Source organism: Hyperolius riggenbachi, chromosome 12 (genome assembly GCF_040937935.1).
Source record: "Hyperolius riggenbachi isolate aHypRig1 chromosome 12, aHypRig1.pri, whole genome shotgun sequence".
Lineage (NCBI taxonomy): Eukaryota > Metazoa > Chordata > Amphibia > Anura > Hyperoliidae > Hyperolius > Hyperolius riggenbachi.
In genome coordinates, this window is record NC_090657.1 from 54574232 (window position 1) to 54600940 (window position 26709).

General features: G+C 47.4%; 1 protein-coding gene and 1 long non-coding RNA gene across 3 annotated transcripts; one reads left to right on the forward strand and one right to left on the reverse strand.

Annotated features, from left to right (window-relative positions):
* TRAPPC5 (trafficking protein particle complex subunit 5) lies at window positions 1-7321 on the reverse strand. Of its 2 annotated transcripts, none has more exons than XM_068261920.1 (3): window positions 7224-7321; window positions 2598-4177; window positions 1-2070 (listed from the first exon to the last, which is right to left on the reverse strand). In XM_068261920.1, the coding sequence occupies exon 2, from the start codon at window positions 4172-4174 to the stop codon at window positions 3608-3610; it is 567 nt and encodes a 188-aa protein (XP_068118021.1). In that variant the 5' UTR covers window positions 4175-4177; window positions 7224-7321; the 3' UTR covers window positions 1-2070; window positions 2598-3607. The 2 variants fall into 2 exon arrangements, with proteins under 2 accessions (XP_068118021.1, XP_068118022.1); XM_068261921.1 differs by having other exon boundaries at window positions 7185-7277.
* Window positions 7322-11730: 4409 nt separating this feature from the next.
* LOC137541833 (uncharacterized) lies at window positions 11731-22240 on the forward strand. Its single transcript, XR_011025287.1, has 3 exons — window positions 11731-12220; window positions 15025-15179; window positions 22158-22240. It is a non-coding gene; the product is annotated as an uncharacterized lncRNA (long non-coding RNA).
* Window positions 22241-26709: the final 4469 nt, after the last annotated feature.

A 26709-nucleotide genomic window follows, 5' to 3' on the forward strand; every position in this document is an offset into this window, starting at 1 on the left:
TTTGATGTTTTAGCGCCTTTAATGAACATTAATCAAAAACGGAAGGAAAATATACAACATTAAGTTAACCTGGTTGAAAGCAATAATGAAAAAAAACTCTCTTAACAAATATGCTATCAAAATAATGACATGTCAATTGACCAGGTGCATGTGTAAGCAAAACAAGGATAAGTAGGTTCAACACTCCTATTTACCAGAAAACACCACTCCAAACTGATATTTACTGTGCAGAAGAGGAGTCACTTTGGTCCAGTTTTCTTGCACCCTTTTTTAAAGGGAACCCGAGGTGACAGATATATGGAGGCTGCCATATTTATTTCCTTTTGAACAATGCTAGTTGCGTAGACCCTGAGCAAGCATGCAGATCAGATGATTCTGTCAAAAATCTGACTAGATTACATGCATGCTTGTTTCATGTGTGTGATTCAGACACACTACTGACCAGAAAGATCAGCAAGACTGCCGGGCAACTGGTATTGTTTAAAGGGAAATAAATATGGCAGCCTCAATAGGTCTTTCCTCGGTTTCCATTTAAAGTAGAATTCTGGGTACGCCACATCAATATACAAAATGTGGAGTGAGAAGGTGATACTCTTGCTCTGCAGGAAGGTCCCCTCTAGTCTTGCCATCAGTCACAGCCTACGATGAAGCACCCTGCGTCAAAAAGGCCTTCAAGTCGACCACAGTCCTATTGCTTATTTGGATGCTTCATTATGGCCAGGCATTGGAATGCTTTGACTGGGGTGTTATCCACTCATCAGAGCCAGGGATATCAGCACACCAAGGCCCATGTGCAATTAATTTTTTTCTACTGTGTTTTCTCCTAGGTGGTATTTCTACATTTGTCAATAAAATGCCTCTTAAAGGAGAACCGTAGTTAGAGAGATATGGAAGCTGCCATATTTATTTCCTGTTAAGCAATACCAGTTGCCTGGCAGCCCTGCTGATCCTCTGCCTCTAATACATTTAGCCATAAATCCTGAACAATCATGCAGCAGATCAGGTGTTTCTGACATTATTGTCAGATCTGACAAGATTAGCTGCATGCTTGTTTCTGGTGGGATTCACACTACTGCAGGCAAATAGCTCAGCAGGGCTGCCAGGCAACTGGTATTACTTAAAAGGAAATAAATATGGCAGCCTCCATATACATCTCACTACAGTTCTCCTTTAAGCCACCAGCAAGCAAGAAAATACATAAAATAATTTTGATATTTTTTTTTTTATTTACTTTTAGGTACTTTTTTCATTGAAAAGTACTGGAAAGTTATTTTAAATATAAGATGAAAAATTATCTCCTAGGAGAAAACTCAGGTGAAAAAGTGAATTGCATATGGGTCTACGATTTTATTGTGCTCAGTATCCAAGACCCGGCAATTGTTTCGGAGGTCTTGCAGGGTCCCCCTTTATCAAGGCATGTGGTTTACGTGGTCTAACAGTGCAGTGAAATATATGCAGCGATAATCCCCCATATCACAACCCATCAGTGACCTCATAAATGACATCATGCTCTGATCTATATATTTTCCAAGGGGATTGACCACTGTTGCCGTCAGCGGTAACGGTTGGCAGGCACCAGGCAGGCCAGCATTTGAATCCCAATGTCCCAGTCACCCCTCCTGTGGCATCTGCAGTACTGTGGGCATCTCACTAAGAGGCAAGATAGGCAGCAGGCAGTAGTACAGTGTACACTGCACGTGGAATTATGCATTCTGCACACATTAATTGATGGTTTGGATGTAATGTTTGAGATTGGGGGTCTATGGTAATCAAAGCATGATGTCATTCATGAGGTCACTGATAGGGTGATATGGGGGATTATCACTGCATATATGTCACTGCACTGTGTCAGACCACGTAAACACGTGCCTTGATAAAGGGGTAACCTGTGAGACCCATGAAACAATTGCTCGATCTTTGAGGATACTAAACATAATAAAAGCGTTCCATCATGGAAACTTGGTGTGCCAATATCCTCTGCATTTACTCGACTGACTTCCTGTATCAAGCACCCAACCTGTTTGACCGAGTGCCTGCTTGAACCTATGGACCACTCACAAGAGCCTTAACCTCCTTGGCGGTAATCCCGAGCTGAGCTCGGGGTATGCCGCCGGAGGTCGCCGCTCAGGCCCTGCTGGGCCGATTTCCATTCTGTAAAAAGCAGCACACGCAGCCGGCACTTTGCCAGCCGCGTGTGCTGCCCGATCGCCGCCGCTCCGCGGCGATCCGCCGCGTGCAGCGGCGAAAGAGGGTCCCCCCAGCCGCCCGAGCCCAGCGCAGCCGGAACAAACAGTTCCGGCCGGCGCTAGGGGCTGGATCGGGCGGCTCTGACGTCAGGACGTCGACTGACGTCCATGACGTCACTCCGCTCGTCGCCATGGCGACGAGGAAAGCGAAACAAGATAGGCCGCTCATTGCGGCCTATCTTGTTACTTTCGATTGCCGGAGGCGATCGAAAGTACGCTTCCGGAGCGCCCTCTAGTGGGCTTTCATGCAGCCAACTTTCAGTTGGCTGCATGAAATATTTTTTTTTTAATTTAAAAAAAACCCTCCCGCAGCCTCCCTGGCAAAATAAATAAACCGCCAGGGAGGTTAACTGGCAGGATTGGGACAGATGGACAACCTGCCACAAACTTCATCACCGTTCTGGGGACCAATGGGCCCAGACACAAAGGTGTAAAAACTATTGTTGTTTTTACTTGGCATCAAAATTTAAATGAGACAGCTGTGACTGGGGGAAAAGGGGGGTTAACTTACCCATGCGGCTGTCTGATCCGATGCACCCCACGTCCAGGTTCTATACTTTTTGCCACCTGAGGCAAACTTGTGAGGATGCCCCCATAGGTAGTATAACTGCCCCCAGAATAGGTAGCCTGGAGACGGTAGCAGCCAGGAAGGGGAAGCAGCAGGCACAGCAGTGGGGAGAAAGGGTCAGACTTGTGGAAGTACAGTGGGCAGCATTGCAGGAAGGGACGCGAGCAGTGGAACGCAACGCCTGGACCGGAAGGAGGTGAGTCATTGCTTCCCCGCTTACTGCTAAAGGTAATGCTGGGCAAATAGCTGGAGGGGGAGCGTGGACGGGGGAGCTACAGGTGAGGGGGGTCTGACCCCCCCTCTCCCTTCCTGGCTTCTACCCCCTCCAGCTTGGCACCCCCCCACCCTTGGCCAGGGGGAATGCCGTCCCCATAATTCCGCTGCCTGAGGAAGCTGCCGCATCCCGCCTCATGGGTGGGACGGCGGTGCCCACGTCACTCCGCTTCCTCTTTCCAGGTTGAAGGAGGAAACATGGCATTAAACGGCTGCATGGGTAAGTTAACCCCCCCCCCCCCCATCACAGCAATCTCATTTAAATTGTGATGCCGAGTAGCTACCTCTTCTCCCCAGAAGTTCATTCTGGTTCTCTCCCATAAATAATTCAGCATCAGTATGTGGCTCAACGTAACAGCAGCTTGTCAAAGAGGAAAATAATAGTTTGGAGCCGTGTAGGCCTTATAGACGGCCAGTCGTGAACAGGTAGTTGTAAAAATCTGAACAGTAAAGATGTAGACTTTTATAAATGCCCATACATGATTAGCTCTCTATAAGGTGGGGGGTGTCAAAGAGATTTTTAGCGCCCATCCAGTGCTTTGTCTCGTGCAATGACAGATTCGTCAAATTTGATCATGAGGGTGGTCCCCTTGTGCCAGTGGGCGGTCACTTTAGCCGGGAAGCCGCTGCAGGTGAGTAGCGCCTCCACGATGCCGGCGGTGAAGGAGGCGCAGTTTAGCGTGCTGTTCTCCTTCGGAATGGAGATGTAAGAATTGATAAGAGGGTCCTTCTCGATGATGTAGTATGTTTTATCGTCATCGTTGGCTTGCTCCAGTTTGTCCGCTTCCTTACCAAACAGGGCCTTCCAGGCCACCACCTTGATGAACAGGAGCGCGCTGATGACTTTGGTCTCCCGCTTTCCATTCTTCTCTCTCATGACCAGGGGGTCGAGGATGCGACATCCCACTTGCTGGCCCAGCTCCGATAGCTTGGCCTGCAGCTCGGAGACGGAATACACACGGTTCTGGCAGTACTGGACGATTTCTGAAAACAAGAGCGCAAAGGCACTGAGGCTCACTTCCGTCTTCGGCCTGGCCAGAGAGCGTTCCAGGATGGAAGATTTTCCACGGCTAAAACGGGAATCCATGATCTGAGTGGGGAAAGGCAAAAGAGAAGTCTCACATATTAAAAGCAGTCAAAAGGATAGACAAATGGGGAAGGCATAATAGTTTTGAAGTGAACTTGAGGTTAAAAAAACAAAACAAGAAAAAAAACCCAGATACTTTAAGGAAACCAGAGCTGTACTAAAGAAAACATTTTATACATACCAGGGGCTTCCTCCAACCCCATACGCACAACGGATCATTCCCACGCCGCCGTCCTCAGTCTTCCCGCAGCTCTGATACCGGGATACGTCACTTCAGCCAGTCGGGCCAGTCTACGCAGGAGAAGTGCGTCCTCTACATATTTCTCCAGCGGCTGCTGGAGAGATATGCAAACAGCGCACTTCAGTTACGACAGACTGGCTCCGACTGACGGAAGTGCGGGGACCCGGTACCGGAGCTGCAAGAAGACTGAGGACAGCGGCGTGGGAGCGGATGGGGCTGGAGGAAGCCCCAGGTATGTATAAAAAGTTTTCTTTAGAACAGCTCTGGCACACTTTAAAGCAGGGGTCCCCAACCTTTTCTGGCCCAGGGTCCACTTTCTGACCAAATTTTTCTGTGGGGACCGTGTGTGTGTGTGTGTGTGTGTGTGTGGGGGGGGGGGGGGTTAGCTGGGGTGTGGCGGCATAGCTAGCATAGTTGCCCCAGTATAGGGAGTTTAGTTACCCCAGTATAGCTAGCATAGTGGCCAGTATAGCTAGTATAGTGCCCAGTATGGGTAGGTAGTGCCCCAGTATAGCTAGTATAGTGCCCCAGTATAGCTAGTATAGTGCCCAGTATGGGTAGGTAGTGCCCCAGTATAGCCCCCAGGCAAGCATTCTTAGAAGGAAAGCAGTAAAAATGTAACTCTTTCCTTCTAAGAATGCTTGCCTCCTGAATAAAACAACAACTTTAATCGTAATGTTAGATGCTAGCAGGACACAGCTACAACTCCTGGCTGCTCCGTGTTGCTGCCACAATGCTGCGCAGAGCTGAAAGCTGGTAACCACAGCAACGGACAGCAATAGGTGTCCGTGTCCTTGCCAGCAGTGGTGAAGGGGCCTCGGCAGGCAGCATTAGGATCTGTGAAGTGCGGTGACGTCACGCGGCTCACATGAGCTGAAGAACTGCACGAGAGTGCAGTTACAAGGTGGAGGATCCTATTTCTAACGTAATGCCACCCCAAACAGCTGATTTAGCTGCCTCCTACAGCATAATGGTATTGTCTAAATCGGCGTCAGTAAATGTTTCTTCTGACGTGGCTCCCTTGCTTCAAATAGGTAATGCCAGTGTACTAATTACATTTGTTCAGCCACTAAACATGTTTAAAGTATTACTTCACTTGTACATAACTTATATGTAATGAAGTAAAAAGGACTATTTTCGCAATACTGCCCCTTTAAAATTGTACAATTTTAGCAATAGTTCTCCTTTAAGATGAGAGAAGCCTCTGGATCCTGTAGAGGCTTCCCATGTCCTCATAGCCCCCACCGTTGCTGCACGTGGACCCCTGAAAGAAATCTGAGCTTGAGTTTGTAGGAATTCTGATTGTGACTGTGCTCCCCTTTATGTGCGAGCACGGCCGTAATTTGCCTGTGTGAATACGACCACACCTGTACATTAAGCTGGGGCCCCTTGTGCACAAGCAGGTCCGTGCTACTGTGCAGGTGCTGCTACACTTGTGCATGAAGAGCTCAGCTGCTATTTTCAGGGCGGTTCCGGGCAGCCGCAGTAGGAGTGAGAAGGGCGTGGGAGGCCTCCAAAGCATACATGTCAAACTCCGGCCCGTGGGCCAAATATGGCCCTCAGAGACATTTAATTTGTACCCCCCCCCCCCCCCCCCCAGTGGTTTCCCCACTTTGCATTATGTTTGGCTCACGCTAGACCACCAGGGAAGCTATATTGGAGGTGAAGCCCTAGAACACCAGGGAAACCATATGGAGGTTGTACAGGAAAGCAATAAACCCTAGGGAACTCTATGGGGGGTGGGGACAGTCACATGAGGGAACTGTATAGGGGGAGGGAGGACAACTAGACGCCAGGGAACTGTATAGGAGTTAAAGGGTGTTACAGACGAGCCGTGAGAAAATAGAACGCAATCGGTTTACTGCCCGACTGTCGTTGCGTTGCCCGACATAGATTGTCTGTCTGTGGCAGTCAATCTGGGCTCTCTCTTTCTCAGCGAGTTTTCTTTTCATAAGAGCCAAGTATGCTCACTGAAAAGACCTGTGATTTGTAATTAGCATATGACTAGGATCTGGGTCTTCACAGAGGTGCCAAAGCTTGTCCAAGCCGATCTCACCCGGCCCGGAGTGCGTGTCCTAGATCACGCTCCTGTTGCCAGGAACTTTCTGCGCATGTGCGTGACGTCACACTCATGCCCAGCAACGGGCGCGCGATCAAAGGCGCACACCGCCACCGCCAGGCCAGCGCAGCCGTACTACTACGGGTCATAGCGACCCGGAAAGTAGTACAGGCACATAAAGATTCGCCCGTGAATAGTTCGGCCCATCTCTACTCACTACCACTACTTCCTTCCACCGGAAGAAGGACATGGACGTGCGGTAGTGAGTGGTGGAACACATCCCATAGGTCACTTATTACAGCGGTGACACGCATAGGATCCATGGATTTCTGGGTAAGTTAGCCCACCCTATCCCACAGTCACAGGTGCAGTAATTAATGTTCATTAGAATTTCGAATTTGAGTACTCCAAAGCCCATCCCTGCATAAACGCCCCCCCCCCCCCCAACCAGCTACAGGACCAGCCTTAATTTGCAAAGATCCCGTCCCTTCATCTCAGTATCACAACTATCATCATGACATGTCCTCTTGAAGGCCATATTTAGCAGCACACGTTGGGGAGGCCAGAGCTACACATATGAGAGATGCTCTGAACACAATGACAAGGCTAAGGGAAATGGAGAGCACCTGTATGTACACAGCAGCAAGCGCAATGACTGACAGAGGAGGGACAGTTTTGGCAACTGCAGAGTTAATAATAGTTAAACACACCAGCGTGTGACGTATACAGCAGCGACGGATCACACTCACCCGTCTGCTCCCCGAAGCCCTGTCTGCCACTTCCGCACTGATCGCCTACAGGAAACGGCCTCTGCCAATGACGTCACCCGCAGCAGCCGGTTGAGACTCCGCCTCTCAGGTGCGGCTAATCAGCAGGCCGTTTGCGAGGACAGCTGTCTGTGGATGAGGCGTGCGCTGTGATTGGCTGGCAGCAGACGGGAGGGGAGAGGGAATGGTAGATGTCACTGTAGCTTAGCAAAGAGAGACAACCTCTGTTTTGGAACCAAATCGCATGCATCCTGACTTTTTATAGCACACCTGAAGTGAGAAGGATATGGGGGCTGACATATTTATATTTCCATTTTCATCAACGCACATTGGGATTGATTTATTAAATTGCAGTAATATTACCACATACACAGCGTGCGGTAATATTTCTCGTAACGTGTGCGCGTAGGGTTGCCAGGTGTCCGGTTTTACACCGGACAGTCCGGTTTTTGTGCGCTGTGTCCAGTGTAAAAAAACATGCTAAACCGGACAATTAAGTTGTCCGGTTTTAGAGCCCCCCCGCAGCGCAGGAGGAGAACAGCGAAGCAGAGAGAGAGCTGGGAGCAGCGGTGGAGAAGGGGGGCAATCTCCCCCCCCCTTCCCTCACCTTAGGGTGCTCTCTCTCCCCCGCTGTCTCCTCCAATATGATGTGCAGGGCTGGCGAGTGGCTGCAGGCGGAACTTACCTCTGTGTCGCTCCAGCGCCGGAAGTTCGGGTCCCGCAGCCGCTGAGAATCTCATTCATGAGCCGGACAACACTATCAGTCTGAATAGTGTTGTCCGGCTCATGAATGATTCGGATCTTTGATCCGGATCTTTTTTGAGTCGAAACTCAGCGGCTGCGGGACCCGAACTTCCGGCGCCTGTGACACAGAGGTAAGTTCCGCCCGCAGCCACCCGCCAGCCTGCACATCAATATTGGAGGAGACAGCGGGGGAGAGAGACAGCACCCTAAGGTGAGGGAAGAAGGGGGGGGGGAGATTGCCCCCCTTCCCCCCGCCCCTGGCTACCTATTCTGGGCACATATAGCCCCTGGCTACCTATTCCGGGCACATATACCCCCTGGCTACCTATTCTGGGCACATATAGCCCCTGGCTACCTATTCTGGGCACATATAGCCCCTGGCTACCTATTCCGGGCACATATACCCCCTGGCTACCTATTCCGGGCACATATACCCCCTGGCTACCTATTCCGGGCACATATACCCCCTGGCTACCTATTCCGGGCACATATACCCCCTGGCTACCTATTCCGGGCACATATAGCCCCTGGCTACCTATTCCGGGCACATATAGCCCCTGGCTACCTATTCTGGGCACATATAGCCCCTGGCTACCTATTCTGGGCACATATAGCCCCTGGCTACCTATTCTGGGCACATATAGCCCCTGGCTACCTATTCTGGGCACATATACCCCCTGGCTACCTATTCTGGGCACATATACCCCCTGGCTACATATACTGGGACATATATACCCCTGCCTACGTATACTGGGACATTTACACCCCTGCCTACATATACTGGGACATATATACCCCCTGGCTACATATACTGGGCACATATATCCCTGGCTACATATACTGGGAACACTGGCTGTTTGTCATTATGTGCATTTAGTGGTGAAAAGCTGTCTCTTTTGTGCATTTACTGGTGAAAAGCTGTCTCTTATTATGTGCATTTACTGGTGAAAAGCTGTGTCTTATTATGTGCATTTACTGGGGAAAAGCTGTCTCTTATTATGTGCATTTACTGGCGAAAAGGTGTCTCTTATAATGTGCATTTACTGGTGAAAAGCTGTCTCTTATGTGCAGTTACTGGTGAAAAACTGTCTCTTATGTGCACTGGACCAGTACTACTGGTGAGGACAGTTAGTGACATGGCTATGTACTCTGTAATGTGCTGCAGAAGATGTCAGTGCGATATAAATACTATAAATTTTTTTTTAAAAAAGCCCATTGCTTAGCCCCACTCTACATAAAAGTGCGCTTCTGACTCCGCCCCTAACTCCACCCCTAACTCCACCCCCTGTCCGGTTTTCTCCATCAGCCGACCTGGCAACCCTATGTGCGCGTGCATGTGTTTTTTAGATATTATAAACTAAAATATGTATTGTCTAGAGCTACAGTGACCAGATTTTTCTGGGTCCAAACTGGGGCTGGGGCGTACCGCACTGTGCCGAAAGATGGGCACGGCCATGACATTGTATGGGCGGAGCATAACCATAACCCCAAAGCAGCAAATATAGCCAACTATGACCATTAAATAATAAATGCAGCAACAGTTACCCCAGACACCAGGAAATAAACGCAATGTGGGCAGCATTTCAGCAGAAAACAAACGCAATTTGGGAAACATTTCAGCAGAAAACAAATGCAATTTGGGCAACATTTCACCAGAAAATAAACGCAATGTGGGAAACATTTCAGCAGAAAACAACGCAGTGGGCAACATTTCAGCAGAAAATAACACAATGTGGGCAACATTTCACCTGCAAAAAAAGGAATTTACTCACCTGGCAGAAGTCTCCTCTCCCGGCCAGCCTCTGGTCCGCAGCTCCCCGAAAATATTGCTCCTGCATATCTCCTGCGCTGAATGCAATAGCAGGGCTACGGGAAGATGGCGCCCGAAGCCCTATACTGGAGACACAAATAGTCTCCAGTACAGGGCTTCGGACGCCATCTTCCCGTAGCTCTGCTCTGCCTGCCGTAAGACTATGCAGGCTGGAGCGGGGCTGCGGGCTATGAACTGGCACGGCGTCTATTAGACGCCGCGGCCAGTTCATGCAATGGTACGGTGGCCAGAGTCCCGAGGCCGGGATGTCCCGCGGCTAAAATGCAGCCTGGGACAGGGGACCTCGAATCCGGGACCTGTCCCGGGTAAAGCGGGACGTATGGTCAGCGTACTAAAGCACACCTGAAGAGAGAGGTATATGGTGGTGACCAAAATGTAATTTTAAACAATACCAGTTGCCTGGCAGTCCTGCTGATTTATTCAACTGCAGTACTGTCTGAATCACACACCTGAATTAAGTATGCAGCTAATCCAGCCAGAAATATCTGATCTGCATACGCTTGTTCGGAGCCTATGGCTAAAAAGAATTACAGTCAGAGAATCGTCAAGATAGCCAGGCAATGGGCTTGATTCAGTAAATTGCACTAATATTATGGCACAAAGCACGTGGTAATATTCCCAATCGCAAGTGGTGCGCATACCGACCACGAGATACACTCATAGCGCCACCGCGGTATTCCATTAGCGTGGCCGATAGTATGGTAACCCGCGCATTACCATAGTAGCTAATGGATTACCACGGTTGCGCTATGAGTGTATCTCGCGGTAGTTACGCGCACTTGCCATGGGGAATATTACCACGTGCTTGGTAACTTTATTGCACACCGTCTTTGCGCCGTAATATTAGTACAATTTAATGAATCATCAAGCCCTTTGCCTGGCTATTTTGATGATTCTCTAACTGTAATACTTTATAGCCTTAGGCTCTGAACAATCATGCAGATCAGATTTTTATAGCTGTATTAGCTGCATACTTGATTCAGGTGGGTGATTCAGACACCATGCAGCTGAATAGATCAGCAGCAGGACTGCCAGGCAACTGGTATTGTTTAAAAATAAATAAATATGGTCACCACCATATACCCCTCTCTTCTGCTTTAAATAATGCCTATTTTAGTTTATAATGTATAAAAGTTAGCAAGCTTTATCAAAGTTAACACGCCTTGTCATAGTAGCATAGCGAGCGCTACGAAGCCGCAGGGGCTCAGGGCAGGACGAGTAGAGCTGTCGTCATTGCCAATTAGCAGGCATAAGTTTGCTATGCTACTCTGATAAGGCGTGTGAACTTTGATAAGGCATGCTACTTGTTTTAGTGAATCAAGCTCTCTCTCTCTCTCTCTCTCTCTCTCTCTCTCTCTCTCTCTCTCTCTCTCTCTCTCTCTCTCTCTCTCTCTCTTTTTCTAAAGTGTCCCAAAGCGACCAAAGAGCTTGCCGAAAGAGGGGGTGGAGTTTCAGAACTTTTTGTTTTGATTTTGATTTTGTTTGCCTTCCCTTGGAGCAACTGGAATATGTAAGGGTGCAGGAGAGAAAGGTGCCTAATGTTTATTTTCTGGTTGAACTTGATGGACGGATGTCTTCAACCAAACTAATTATGTAACAAATGATTTATGGGGAGAGGATGAGTTACTGCCGCTGACACCCATTTAGGAGAAAGGGACACCTTCAAAGGATACCGAGTCATAAATACTGTTCTTTTACTTATTTATTTAAGTATTTATATAGCGCCGACATATTACGCATCGCTGTACAGAGTATATTTTCTTGTCACTAACTGTCCCTCAGAGGGCCTCACAATCTAGTCCCTACCATAGTCATATGTCTATGTATGTATTGTGCAGTGCATGTATTGTAGTCTAGGGCCAATTTAGGGGGAAGCCAATTAACTTATCCGTATGTTTTTGGGGTGTAGGAGGAACCAGAGTGCCCGGAGGAAACCCACACAGACACGGGGAGAACATACAAACTCCTTGCAGATGTTGACCTGGCCGTGATTCAAACCGGGGACCCAGCGTTGCAAGGCGAGAGTGCTAACCACTACGCCACCGTGCTGCACAATATCTGATGCTTCTTCCAGCCCCTGTAGTCTTGTAGGACCCTCACTGTCCTCTTCATTATTCAATTGTGCAGCCCAATAAAGTCCACGACAGCTACATCATGCACTACTCCTTGATGGTGCCTCCGTGGCCTGGAGCTTTCTGCGCATGCAAGGTTATGAGTCTTAATGAACTGCGCATGCACAGAACGTTCCTGACTACGTTAGCGCGATCAAAGAGTCATGCACATGCGCAGTAATACACGACTTAACTAAATTTGTGGACTTTTCCAGCCTGCAAAGCAGATCAACTAAGGACTGGGAGGACCGCGAGGGGCCTACAAGACTACAGAGGCTGGTAGAAGCTCCTAGGTAAGTAAAAGAGCACTCTTGATTTATGACTTTGATATGCGGTTCTGGAGTGTTTTTAAAACCGCTAGCTGTTTGAAAACCACTTGGCTAATGTATTTCAATAGGCTGGTGCACACCAGAGCGGTTTATTTTTTCCACAAACACAAACTCCTATCCTGCAGCATTTTTTAGATTTCTGAGGCGTTTCTGCCTCAATGTTAAAGGGAACCAGAGGCCCCAGGAAAAAGATTCTATACATACCTGGGGCTTCCTCCAGCCCCATACGCACGGATCGCTCCCACGCCGCCATCCTTTGCCGCCTGGATCCGCCGGTACCGGGTCCCGTCATGGCCGCCAGTCGGCTAGTCGGCCGGCAGACGCGGCCAATTGTCCGCATCACACGGGGCTCCCTCCATATACGTACGCGTGAGGGTGCTCACTGCGCAGCCGCATGCGTACGGGTATGGAGGGAGCCCCTGTGATGCGGACAATTGGCCGCGTCCGCCGGAAGTGACGGGAACCGGTACCGCCGATCCAGGAAGCGGAGGATGGCGGCGTGGGAGCGATCCAGGCTTATGGGGCTGGAAGAAGCCCCAGGTATGTATAAAAGCTTTTTTTTTTTTTTTTACGTTCCTCTCTGGTTCCCTTTAAAGTAAAGGAAAGTGGAAAACCGCTCTGAAAAACGCTACATCAGAGCGGTTTTCCAAGCATTTTTGTTACAGGAGCTGTTCAGTAACAGCTTTACTATAACAATATATGAAATCTGCTACACACAAATGCAAATATTTACATAGATCTGTACAATAGGACTAAAAGAGGGAAGAATGAGAAAAAAAGAGGGAGGAATTTGGTTCCCAAAGAGGGACTGTTTCTTCAAAACAGGGACAGTTGGGAGCAATGAAATCTGTCTCCTCCTCGTGTCCCACTCACATATGTTTCATACTAAGAAGATTTGTTTAGTCCATTGTTTCAAAGTTGGCATCTGTAAAGGTCCTATCTTGTTCGTACATCGGGGATTACCTGTATAGCAGACCGACCAAGTGTCTTTTTTCGCCGTGACACTAACAATTTGCAGCCTCTATCACGGCATCACAGGGCACTGGTCAAATGTCCCGACCTCTTCACAGAGCAGGAGAGTTTGCAGTCAGGCCCGCCATCAGGGGGGTACAACTGTGACTTCGGTCACGGGCCCGGGGCGGGCCCAGGGCCCGCAGCCTCGGGCCCCCCCAGGCATTAACCTCCTGTCCTCTACCCGCCCCCCTCCCAGAGTGGCCGCCGCTGTTAATACCTTAGCAGTGGCCGCTCTCCCCTCTCCGGCGTGTGTACTTATTCCAGCAGCATCTCCCGGCTGCTGTGTGTGATGCGGCAGGAAGCAGGGCTCGGTTCCCATAGTAACGGTGATACACTACAGGAAGCCGCTGCCCTGCTTCCTGCCGCATCACACACAGCAGCCGGGAGATGCTGCTGGAATAAGTACATGCGCTGGAGAGGGGAGAGCGGCCGCTGGTAAGGTAACAACAACGGCGGGGACGAGCGGGGGGCACCACCTACCCATACTGGGGCACTATACTAGCGCGCTATACTGGGGCACTATACTAGCGTGCTATACTGGGGCACTATACTGGCACGCTATACTGGGGCACTGTACTGGCTATACTGTGGCACTATACTGGGGCACTATACTGGCTATACTGGGAAACTATACTAGCTATACTGGGGCACTATACTGGCGCACTATACTGGCTATACTGGGGCACTGTACTGGCTATACTGGGGCACTATACTGGGGCACTATACTGGGCACTATACTAGCTATACTGGGGCACTATACTGGCTATACTGGGGCACTATACTGGCTATACTGGGGCACTATACTAGCTATACTGGGGTACTATACTAGCTATACTGGGGCACTATACTGGCGCGCTATACTGGGGCACTGTACTGGCTATACTGGGGCACTGTACTGGCTATACTGGGGCACTATACTTGCTATACTGGGCACTATACTAGCTATACTGGGTACTATACTAGCTATACTGGGCACTATACTAGCTATACTGGGGCACTATACTAGCTATACTGGGGTACTATACTGGCTATACTGGGGCACTGTACTGGCTATACTGGGGCACTGTACTGGCTATACTGGGGCACTATACTGGCTATACTGGGGCACTATACTGGCTATCATGGGGTGGCTAGAGGGCATGCACAGCAGTCTGTAGGGGGGCCCAGGCTTGATGTTGTGTGAGGGGCCCCAAAATTTCTGATGGCGGCCCTGTTCGCAGTTAACTGTTTCACTGCCCAGAGTCTTTGCAGAGAACACTAAAATACATGCATCACATCCCACTCTGCAGCTTTGCCTCATGCTGAACTTCATCAGCAGCACAACAACATAAAACTCCAGGCTCAGCAAGGAATGTCTTTGAAGTTGAGAGAGAGTGAGACGGGGATCTCTACCCTTGCTATCTGGTTACAGAGCATCTGAATAGTGAGGCAGATATTTTATCTTTCAATATGTTTGTGAAGTGCTAGAAATCCTATATGGATCAATCATATTGGTTGCATTCCTCTGTGCTATTGCTTTTATTAATAACCCATATTGTGATACAAGATCCTTAAAGCGGTTTAAAACTCTGAAAAAATATTTAACAAAAATGTGTTTTCCTACTTTTTATAACCCATACAATTATCATATTTGCTTTTGTGCACAAGTATTATAATTCATTTATAAATTATAACTTCCCAAAGTTCAGTTTATTTACTTTGAAAGCTGCTGGTGCATTTTATTCATAACTGTTGTAATTCTGTTTTAAATGCAGCCATCAGTGATTTCTGACCAGTGTTTCACTCCAGGACTCATTATTTAAGTTTCTGCACAGCCAGAGAATGCTTACTTAATTGTATCAAGTAAAGAATGTATACAGAAGATAAGCTAATCACCAGTTTGGATGCAGCAGCCCCTGCAGGAGAAAAAGTCAGTCCTGTGATGTAACCCTTTAAATGCTGTTTAACTAAAAAAAAAACATTGTGTTAGTATATTATATGCTGTAAATAATATTTTAGAGCAAAGAAGAAATACTGGGTTATATTCCACTTTAATTAGGGATAGTTGTGTGAGTTTTTGCATTTACAGTCCTGGGACTAGAGTTATGCACTTGTGATAACATCTCTGATCTGTTTTTTGCCAGAAATAAAGAATTTAATATTTAGTTTAGTTAGGGCTAATATGTTAAACAATATTTTGGGATAAAAAAATTATTTTTAAGAGTCTCTTTAAGCAATAAAACATTTTTTGTTTATTATTTTTATTTGATATGTTAAATTAAAATAATAGTTTTTTTTACAGATATATAAACAAAGGTTGGTTATAATTTATAAAAATGGCAGATTTCTCAGACTTTCAAAGAGGCCAAATTGTTGGTGATCGTATGGCAGGCGCTACTGTAACAGAAACTGCCCGAATGCTTGGCATTTCAAAAGGTACTGTCTCAAAAGTAATGACTGCCTTTGAAAGAGAAAAACGTCCTCAGCAAAGCACAGTTGTGGCCGAAAGTCGAAGTTGTCTGAGAGAGACCGTCGGACTCTAAATCGAATTGTTAGAAAAGCTCACAAGACCACGGCTCCTAAAATCACTGCAGAGCTGAATGAACACCTACAGAACCCAGTTTCCACAAAAACTGTTAATCGGGAGCTGCACAAATCTGGATTGCACAGAACTACAATTAGAACACCTCTGCTCTCAAAGACAAATGTTTAAAAGCGTTTAGAGTGGTGTAGAAACCACCAGAATTGGTCCCTCGAGCGGTGTAAAAATACGATTTTCTCTGACGAATCCCTGTTTACCTTATTTACGACCTCCGGCCGAGTGTACGTTTGGAGACAGCCGAAAGAAGCATTTCATCCTGACTGCCTCCTCCCAACCGTAAAAAATGGTGGGGCTCTGTGATGATTTGGGGTGCTATTTCTTGGAAATCCGCCGGGCCAATGATTTTCCTTCATGGAAGAATTAACAGCTGAGACAATTTAGACATTTTGGCTGACCAAGTTCATCCTATGGTTCAAGAACTGTTTCCAAAGGGGAATGCCATCTTTCAAGATGATAATGCCCCAATCCATACAGCTAGAATTGTTAAAGAATGGCACAAGGAACATTCTAATGAAGTTGAGCATCTCATCTGGCCACCACAAACCCAGACCTCAACGTTATTGAGCATTTATAGTCGTTATTAGAGATTCAAGTAAGAAGTCGATTTGCGCCGCCATCGTCTCTAAAAGAACTGGAGGGTGTTTTAACTGAAGAATGGGCTAAAATTTCTTTGGAAACAACTCCCAATTTGTATGAATCAATACCTCGGAGAATTGAGGCTGTAATTGCCACAAAAGGTGGCCCTACACCATAGTAAAATATATTTTCTCTCATCATACTCCAGGACAGCTCACCTGAGATTACCATTGAGTCCCTCCCCTATGGAAACAAATGCAAATTAAATGCAAATTAAATCAATTAACCAATCAGCCCCTGGCCGCACCCTATATAGCCAGTCCCTTCCTTCCCCTCCTCAGTTCTTCATTGTTTCCACTCACCCATGGACTAGTGCAGAGTTTTTATTATTTTATGCACCGTAGGGGAGCGTGTTATAGCACCTATGGTAGAGATAGGTTTTTTTCCCCATGAGAGAGCAGTCTATGCTTGTGTTGGCAGGGCGGATGGAGGTGTTGGCAAGGCCGGGGGGCTGGAAACACTACCTGTCGGCGAGGAACGCTCTGGAGGAGAGCCGGGAGCGCCCTTTCTCATGGCCGCCGTTTATGAATAGTTGCAGCGTCTTCCTGGAGGCAGGAGGTCACGTGGACGCGTTCCGGAATCCGGAAGGAGCGGAAGTAGTAGCGCGGAAGCTCCGCCCACCGCAGTGCGAGTGGTGATTCAGCCGGAAGGGGTTCTTTGACCTCGGGAGGCGGGGCTGAGAGCGGAGATCAGCTTTTAAGCTGCGTGGGCCACGTGAACGCGGGCACGCTGTCAGTGCGGACATGGAACAAGCGGAGGCCACCGCAGACAGCAGGGTACCAGCTGCGGATGAGACAGCTCAGCAGACTCAGGTACTAGGCAGTTCTGATCCCTACACAGGTTAATGTTTGGCAGGGTGGAACTGACAGGCATTGTTTGTGTCTTGTTTTGCAGGAGGTTAGGAAGCATGCAAAGTCAGCCCAAAAGACAAACAAGTGCTCTAAATGTGGGGATGTTTTACCACCTACTTGTTCTAGGTCCTCATGTGACAAGTGTAGGCATAAGGGGGATGCTAGCACAGATACTAATACGGTGATGATAGACTTAATGAAGTCAATGAAGAGAGAATTGACAACCACATTTGCGGCCTTCAGAGCTGCTTTCCCCACGCAGCCACAGTCCCAGCCTCAGGCGACGGTACAGCCCCAGGCCCCCCCCCCCCCGCCCCGGGCGATACCGGCCGGAGAGCAACCGCTGGAACACGGTCCGCAGCGGCCATCACAGGGGTTGCCTGCGATTTTGGGGCTAGTTGAGCCTGACTCTCCCAATGAATCTTGCGAGGAGGGTTCATGGGAATCATTGGAGGAGGGGGAGGCTGGAGATTCAGAGGGCCAGACAGCTTCCGCATCTATAGCGGCCAGGTATCTATTTAGTGTGGAGGATACAGCAGAGCTTTTAAAGGCTGTATACGAGTCCGAGAATATCCAGGACTCTACTCCAGCCACATCGGTTCAGGATGATATTTACAGGGGACTGGAGGAAACCGGTACTAGAACGTTCCCGGTGCACAAATCTATTAATAACGTGATATCGGCTCAGTGGAAACAGCCGGAAAAGAGATTATTCATACCAAAGTCATTTAAGAGACGTTTTCCCTTTAAGCAGGAGGATCAGGATGTATGGGGAAAGTGCCCTAAATTAGATGCGCCATTAGCCCAGTACTCTAAGGCAGCAGACTTGTCCTTTGAGGACGCGGGCAGCTTAAAGGATCCAATGGATCGTAAGGCAGAGATTCTTCTGAAAAGAGCATGGCAGGCAGCGTCCTTTGGGTTTAAGCCCGCCATTGCAGCCATCTGCCTAACGCGGAATTTGGAGAAGTGGATGAGGGGGTTAAAGGCACACTTAGTGGCAGGTACCCCACATGAAAAAATCTTGGAATCCCTACCAGTCATGTCCAAGACAGTGGCCTTTTTGGCTGACGGGGCCACTGAATCTTTAAGGTCCACAGCCAAGACAACTGCTCTCATAAACTCCGCTAGGCGCGCAGTGTGGCTAAACACGTGGGAGGGGGATGTATCCTCCAAACATCGGTTATGCGCTATGGAGTTTGGGGGGCAGCTGTTGTTTGGCAAGGACTTAAATGACATACTTGAGAGGTCCTCAGACAAGGCCAAAAAGTTCCCGGACAAAAGGAAGAGGGGAACAAATAGGTCCTTTCAGGGGAGACGATATGTTCCCAGACGAGAAGGAGGCAGACAGAGCTCACAGCATCCACAGCAGCAGAGAACTAGGAGATGGACTTATAATGCAGGAAGGGGAAGGTCTACCTTCCTGTTCAATAAGCCACAGCCAGTCTCTGCAAAGCCTGACAAATGACAGAGACTTACAGGTGGGGGGAAGGCTTCTTTATTTTTTTCAAGCCTGGCAGAAGATAACGGGGAACGGTTTTATTTTGGAGTTAATACGGAATGGTTACAAAATAGAATTCCGAGCCCAGCCCCCCAGGAATTTTGTAATCACAGGAACTCCCAGGGACCCGGAAAGGGCGGAAGCAATTCAGTCCTCTGTGATAAAGTTGTTACAACAGAGGGTAATTCAGAGGGTTCCGGTCCAGGAATATTGCAGGGGGTTTTATTCACGAGTGTTTGTAATTCAAAAGCCATCGGGGAGGTACAGAATGATCCTCAACTTGAAACCCCTGAACCCTTACATTCTGGAGAAAAAATTTCGGATGGCCCCGACAGTTTCAGTTCGACAGACGATGACCCTGTTAGGACAGATGACGGCAGTAATCCCGGCAGTAGAATGGGCGCAAGCTCATATGCGGGAATTACAGACATGGCTACTACAGACGTGGGACAGACAGAAGTCCTCCTTGGACAATCACTTGCCCCCTCCCCCACAGCCAGTATTACAGTCACTCCACTGGTGGTTGGACGCAGACAGGTTAGCCAGGGGGCGGCCCTGGATGCAGAAGGATCCGGTAAAAGTTTATACGGATGCCAGTGCCTGGGGTTGGGGAGCCCACTGTCAGGGGCATCAAGTGCAGGGGCAGTGGTCTCCACAGCTCAGTCGGAAGTCATCAAACTTCAGAGAGCTGATGGCTGTCAAATTGGCACTACTGTCGTTTCAACCTCAGTTACACAACAGAGAAGTAACGTTGTTTTCAGACAATATGGTCACAGTGTCCTATATCAAAAAGCAGGGGGGAACCAGGGTCCAGAGTCTCAGAGAGTTAACCATGGAGATCTTAGTCTGGGCAGAGGAACAGGTGACGTCACTGACGGCAACCCACATACAGGGGACCCGGAACCGTTGGGCAGATGCGCTCAGCAGATCAGCCCTCACAGACGCAGAGTGGCAGCTGAACCAGGACGTTTTCAATCAGATAGTGGCTCAGTGGGGCAGGCCAATATTGGATCTGTTTGCCACTCCGCAGAACGCGAAGGCAGCAGATTTCTGTTCCCTGCATCCTTCCTCTTCAACAGACCGGTTGGACGCACTAACAGTAGAATGGCCCACAGGCCTACTGTACGCTTTTCCCCCATTCAACCTGATCCCAAGAGCCCTCAACAAGTTGAGACACTCACATTCAGAAGTGATATTTATAGCACCCTGGTGGCCGAGAAGGGCCTGGTTCCCGTTTCTACAGACCCTAAAGATAAGGGGCCCTTGGCACCTAGGGGCCAGGCCAGACTTATTGATACAGAACGGCCAGCTACATCCAGATCCGGGGTTTCTCCAGCTCACAGCCTGGATCCTGAAAGGCAGACGTTGAGTGGGTTAGGATTTTCACAGAGGGTTATTAACACGCTGTTAAAATGTAGAAAAGAAAACACACGAAAGATTTATTCCAAGGTATGGAGGGTTTTTTGTTCTTGGAGGGAGAAGAATAGTGTCAGGTCAAATGACACAAGATTTATTTTAGAATTTTTACAGGATGGAGTGGACATGGGGTTGGCAGTCAGCACCCTCAGGGTCCAGGTGTCAGCATTATCAGTTTTTTTGGACAGGCAGTTGTCAACTGAGTTACATATAAAGAATTTTCTAAAGGCAGTGGCCAGATCACAACCTATACCAGTAAAGGTGGTACCTCCCTGGAGCCTATCACTGGTTCTTGATTTTCTGATGTCAGAATTTTTTCAACCAGCAGATACAATCCCTATTAAGCGACTGACATTAAAGGTAGCCTTCTTAGTCGCCATTACGACAGCAAGGAGGGTGGGAGACATACAGTCCTTGTCAATAAAGGATCCTTATATGATAATCCACCCAGACAGAATAGTCTTCCGGCCAGATCCAACATACCTACCAAAGGTGGTCACAGGATTCCATAGAACGCAGGAAATTATTTTACCATCCTTTTCCACAGATCCTAAAAATGATAAGGAAAGGAGGTTGGCAAGTCTGGATGTAAGACAGGCGATTATTACCTATTTACAGAGGACACGGCAGTGGAGAAGGTCCAGCCATCTGTTTGTTTTATTTTCAGGCAGCCGTAAGGGGTTACAGGCTTCAAAAAGTTCCATAGCCAGATGGATCAGGGAGGTTATAGGATTAGCTTATAAGGAGTCAGGTGGTGAAACACCCACAAACATAAGAGCACATTCTACGAGGTCCTTGGCAGCCTCCTGGGCGGAGAGATCAGGAGCAACATTAGACCAGATATGCAAAGCAGCTACATGGTCGGGACATTCGACATTTGTGAAGCACTATCGGGTGGAGTTACTATCCAGCCAGGATCAGACGTTTGGACGCAAGGTGCTTCAGGCAGTCATCCCACCCTAAGGTAAAGAGTTCTCGCTGGTCTCAGGTGAGCTGTCCTGGAGTATGATGAGAGAAAGGCCGTCCTACTTACCGGTAGTAGTGTTTCGGCGAATACTCCAGGACAGCTGCCTTAGTACCCAGCCCTAATTTTGCGGATATCAGAAGGATAATTAAATGACAGAATGGGGTGAGCTAGATACTCTTCTATTGAACTGAGGAGGGGAAGGAAGGGACTGGCTATATAGGGTGCGGCCAGGGGCTGATTGGTTAATTGATTTAATTTGCATTTGTTTCCATAGGGGAGGGACTCAATGGTAATCTCAGGTGAGCTGTCCTGGAGTATTCGCCGAAACACTACTACCGGTAAGTAGGACGGCCTTTGTTGATTTTCAAGGTGTTTCCATTATTTGTCCAACCCCTGTATACTCATACAATTAACTATTTGTCCCTGCAGTACCTTATGCAATGCATGTGCAGTATTTCAACTCCACCTCTTTGCCCGTGCGCATGCACTGACAGAGTGGTGTAACTGAGACACTGCGCATGCGTGGCACAAGTACTGTATTCTTTGGACTATAAGACTCACTTGTTTGCCCCCAAAAGTGGGAAAAAAGGCACTGTGTCTTATAGTCCAAATGCAGGGATTTCCTGACTTGTGAACCCCTGCCAATACGAACCTCCAACCCGCTGCAATGACGGGGACTCCTTGTACTGTGTCCATGCAGAGAAGGACACTGGGGGAGAAATGGAGGACACAAAGGAGCATAGAGAAAGACACAAAGGGGGATAGAGGAGGACATAAGGAGGGACACAAGGAGGACAGAGGGGGACACAGGGAGACGCAAGAGGTACAAGGGGGCATGAGGTACAAAGGGGGCATATTCCACAAGATGTCCCTTCACCATTGATGCACAATGTTTAGTATATATATTTTTTCCCCCGGTTTTTGTTCTCTCAACCTAGGTGCGTCTTATGGTCATGAGCGTCTTATAGTCCGAATATGGAATATCCGGTTCATACGTCGCCAACTTAATCTGGTCACGGCCGCTACTACCTCTTGGGAGAGAACAGACAGACACCTGAACAAGTGTCTGCAAATATGCCTATACACCTGTATTTGAGGTCAGTCCGTGTTCCCCCCCCCTCCCCCCCCCCCCCGGTTTTACGCCTTGGACTTCCTTTAAAATTGTCAGAAACAAACTATGAAATGTACATTGTAAAATGGATAGCACTAAACCTACCATATCTCTCTGTAAAGAGATTCTTTTTATTTTTGCACTACAAAAATTCAATCAATTTTTTTCACTTGATCGAATGATTTAAAAAATAACATCAATATACCATACACTTGTGATCGATTTTTGGGGAAAAAATAATTGAATAAAAATCGATGTATTTTTCTATCTGATTTTTCCAATACATCTGATCAGATATTTATTGAATCATTTGATAGTTTTTTTCTTGATGAAAAAAAAAATATTTTTGATTTGTATACACATTTGATTTTTTTTTGTTTTGTTTTTTAATATAAACATGTAACGTTCACAATATGGTCTTTTGTCAATTAACTTTTTCTTCTAAGTTTTCTCCTAGTTGATACTTTCTCACTCAATTCATAAAATGCCTTTTAAATCAAACCTAAAGCAAGGGAAAAAAAATCCTTATGATATACTGAATTGTATGTTTAGTACAGATTACACACTCCTAGGAGGTCTGGTTCACCATGAGCTTCGTGGTTACTCTGTATCTCTAGTATAGATAACAAACAGAAAATTAGTAGCAAGCCTAAGAGCCTCATATTTTTATTTCTTAGTTATATAGATTTTTTTTATAATAACATTGCATCATTCTGTAACAGTTGCAGTTTTAAAAGCACACTCTGGGGTTGATTCACTAAAGGAAATAGCGTGAGTGACCTCATGTCACTTGTGCTATTTCCACAGCATCCTTCAATTATAATGCGGTTCACGCTATTGGCCGCGTAGAGCGCACATACACAGGAGCGCACGCTATGCTGCGGGAAGTGCAGCATAGCGAACGCTATTACCTTAAGCCTCCTTCCAGCATATAAGGAGCGCCACAGGAGGTCAGTAACAAGAAAAAAAACACATATATCCAGGCATTAACTTATTTCATGTCCTAACTAGTCGCTGTGCCTGGATGTCTGTGTTTTTTTTTCTTGTTACTGACCCCCTGTGGCCAGGGTTTTAATTCAGTGCACTCCCTCCTTCCCCTGCTTATGCTGGTGTATGTGCCTGGTGCGTATGGATACATTACGTTAGCTCCCTTGTGCGATTGGTAAGATGCACTGTCTGTCCCAGGAGAGGACGTCAGGATGTGTGCTCCTAATCCATTCATAGGTTTGATGCAATGAATGTGGTTGCATGTCTGCACTATGCATGTTACAGGGCCAGAGTTAGGACACCTATGTTTACCTGGGTACTTCTGCGCAGTGTAGGCGACTAAGCATAAGAATGCATTCTTCTGTGAACTAAGACCCCGGCTTTTGTCTTAGCTGTAGGGATAACAGTGGTGCCTGAATGAGTGAATCTGTGAATGCATTTGTTTGAACATTTGCATGTGAGAGTGCGAAGGGTTACTGATTTTTGCTAATTTTCTGGCCGCACCCCCTTCAGCACCTCCCTTTCCTTGATAACTTATTTAATGTCCTAACTAGAGGCGATGTGCCTGGATATATGTGTTTTTTTTTCTAATCACTATAGAGGACGTGATCCCCGCACTCTGATTGGCCCAATAGGCTTCTTGTCAATACAATTCAGCATCAATGGTCCACTGATGTGCAAATCCAGATCCTGGAGTCCCAGGTCGTCATCGGTCATCATCCATAAGGATCGGCTACATCTTCATATTATTATTATGTATTTATATAGTGCCGACATCTTCCGCAGCGCTGTGCAGAGTATATTGTCTTACCACTTAACTGTCCCTCAGAGCATCTCACAATCTAATCCCTACCATAGTCCTATGTCTATGTATGTATCGTGTAGTGTAGGTATCACAATCTAGGGCCAATTTAGGGGGAGCCAATTAGCTTATCTGTATGTTTTTGAGATGTGGGAGGAAACCGGAGTGCCTGGCGGAAGCCCACACAGAGACGAGGAGAACATACAAACTCCTTGCAGATAGTGTCCTGGATGGGATCCGAACTGGGAACCCAGCGCAGCAAGACGAGAGCGCTAGCCTCTACACCTGTACCTATTTCTCAATTAAAGTGTTTTAAGAAGATGAGACGGATCCTTATGGATGCCGAATTTCGGGGGACAATAAAAACAAATGAAAAACAGATGGAGAAGCGCTACGTAGTGTGTTTTCGTTTATTGTTATAACACACACAAAGTGGTCGTCCGAGATGGTTGTTGGACTCCGGGTGACAAAGGCGTGGAACGCCAAAATGACGTCACTGGCACACTGTCACCTGACGGAGCCACCTGGAGTCCAATAACCATCTCGGATGACTACCGCTACTAGCCACAGGGGAGAGACAGGCTGCCTACCTGAGGACGTACATATGTGACTAGTCCCCTTGAAAGGCTTTTTCTTTCTAGTGTTTCTTTTATCTCTGCGTGCATTATAACAATAAACCATAAAACACTAGGGAGCGCTCCCTGATCTGTTTTTCTTGTAGTCACCCTTCAGTTGGGGTTGAGGAGCAGCTATAGTAGAGTGTGTTCTGTGGATACCTACCTGTGAAAGATTAGCGCAAGATTTCAAATCGCTTTCACTTCCAGTAAAAACAAATGAAAACAAAAGAAACGCGATACTTTGAACACTGGGGCATAGTATTTTAATAAATCATTTAAAATGCCATTTCTCAGTCACATATTACTCACAGATAACTTTTTTTTGTAATTATTCACATTTGTTTTTTGTATATTTACATTGCATTAGGGAGTTAATATCCAGCTACATAACATCTTCTTTAACTACATTTGTGTCTTTTCAGTTAGAGTTCAGTTATTCTGTTTCTTTAGAAAAATAGAACTTGCCTTCTATAGATATAGCTTTCGCTTTCTACATAGAAACTGCTACTTTTTTACTGTTCGGCGGCAATATCGTTATGTTACACAAGCAATGCCCTTAAAGGACAACCAATCACAAACGGGCTTATGCGAGAATCTGAATATGCATGACATATTGTGGCTGGTTAGGCTTACATAAACAATTTACCTATATTCTCTACTTAGCTTTACTTAAAGGACAACTGAAGTGAGAGGGATATGGAGGCTGCCATATTTATTTCCATCTAAGCAATGCCAGTTGCTAGGCCCTCCTGCTGATACTCTGCCTCTAGTACTATTAGCTATAGCCCCTGAACAAGCATGCAGCAAATCAGGTGTTTCTGACATTAATGTCAGATCTGACAAGACTAGCTGCATGCTTGTTTCTGGTGGTATTCAGATACTACTGCAGTGAAATAGACCAGCAGGGGTGCCAGGCAACTGGTATTGATTAAAAGGAAATAAATATGGCAGCCTCCGTACACCTCTTACTTCAGTTCCCCTTTAATTTAAAGGGTCCCTGAGCAGAGGTAAAAAAAGGAAATCTGGACTTACCTGGGGCTTTCTCCAGCCCCCCATAGCCCACGAGGTCCTACAGTGTCCCCTCCGTGGTCCCGCTGATGGCTCCGTAAACCTGGCGACTTCAGGTGAAGTCATTGCACCCATCGCCGCAAGGGTCCTGCGCATGTGCGGTACTCAAAAGACTAAACCGCGCATGTAAAGGACCCTTACAGCGATGGGGTCAGGCCGCACATCTGCGACTTCAGCCGAAGTCGCCAGGTTTAAGGAGCCACCAGCGGGACCACGGAGGGGACCCAGAGGACGCCGAAGAACCTTGCGGGCTACAGGCGGGCTGCCTAAAGCCCCAGGTAAGTGCAGATTTACTTTTTTCTACCTCTGCTCAGGTTCCCTTTAAGCACAACATTGGACAAAAGTGTCAGGAACGTCAACTAGGAATGCTGCTGCCCTGTTAAAGGATGTCCTCATTTTGACGTCCCTCAGCTCCAGACTGTGCATACTGGTATCCAATAACAGCAATGCAAGTATATTCACATGTTGACATGTTATTTGATACAGTTATGCACACTCGGGGCTAAAAGTCTGTATATGTCAAACCAATAAAAAAAAAAACTTGTAGCTAACAGAGTAGATGAGGAACCGCAGCTTAGGAGCACCTTTATTAACAGCTGGGCATAGATATAATGGTTAGCAGCAGGGGTGAAACAGAGTGGCCCGGGAGCTGTTTCGCGGGGTAATCTGCTTCCTCGGAGGCACATACACACTGGCTGTTTCCAGTCCCTGCAAGTTTCTTGTGCCTGATGTTTTCGCTTCATTCACAAACACAAAGCAAACTTGTAGGGAAAAAAAAGGTCAAAGCTGGATACTCGCCTCAGTAGAGAGAATACTCTGGATGATCCAGAAGCTTCTCTTATCCTCCTGCACCCCTCCGCTGCTCACCAGGACTCTCTTCTCCTTCACGGCCGCTCTCCTGTCCA

What these genes read in the sequence shown, in the direction of transcription:
- TRAPPC5 (XM_068261920.1), bottom strand. Translation starts at nt 4,174, where the DNA reads ATGGATTCCCGTTTTAGCCGTGGAAAATCTTCCATCCTGGAACGCTCT.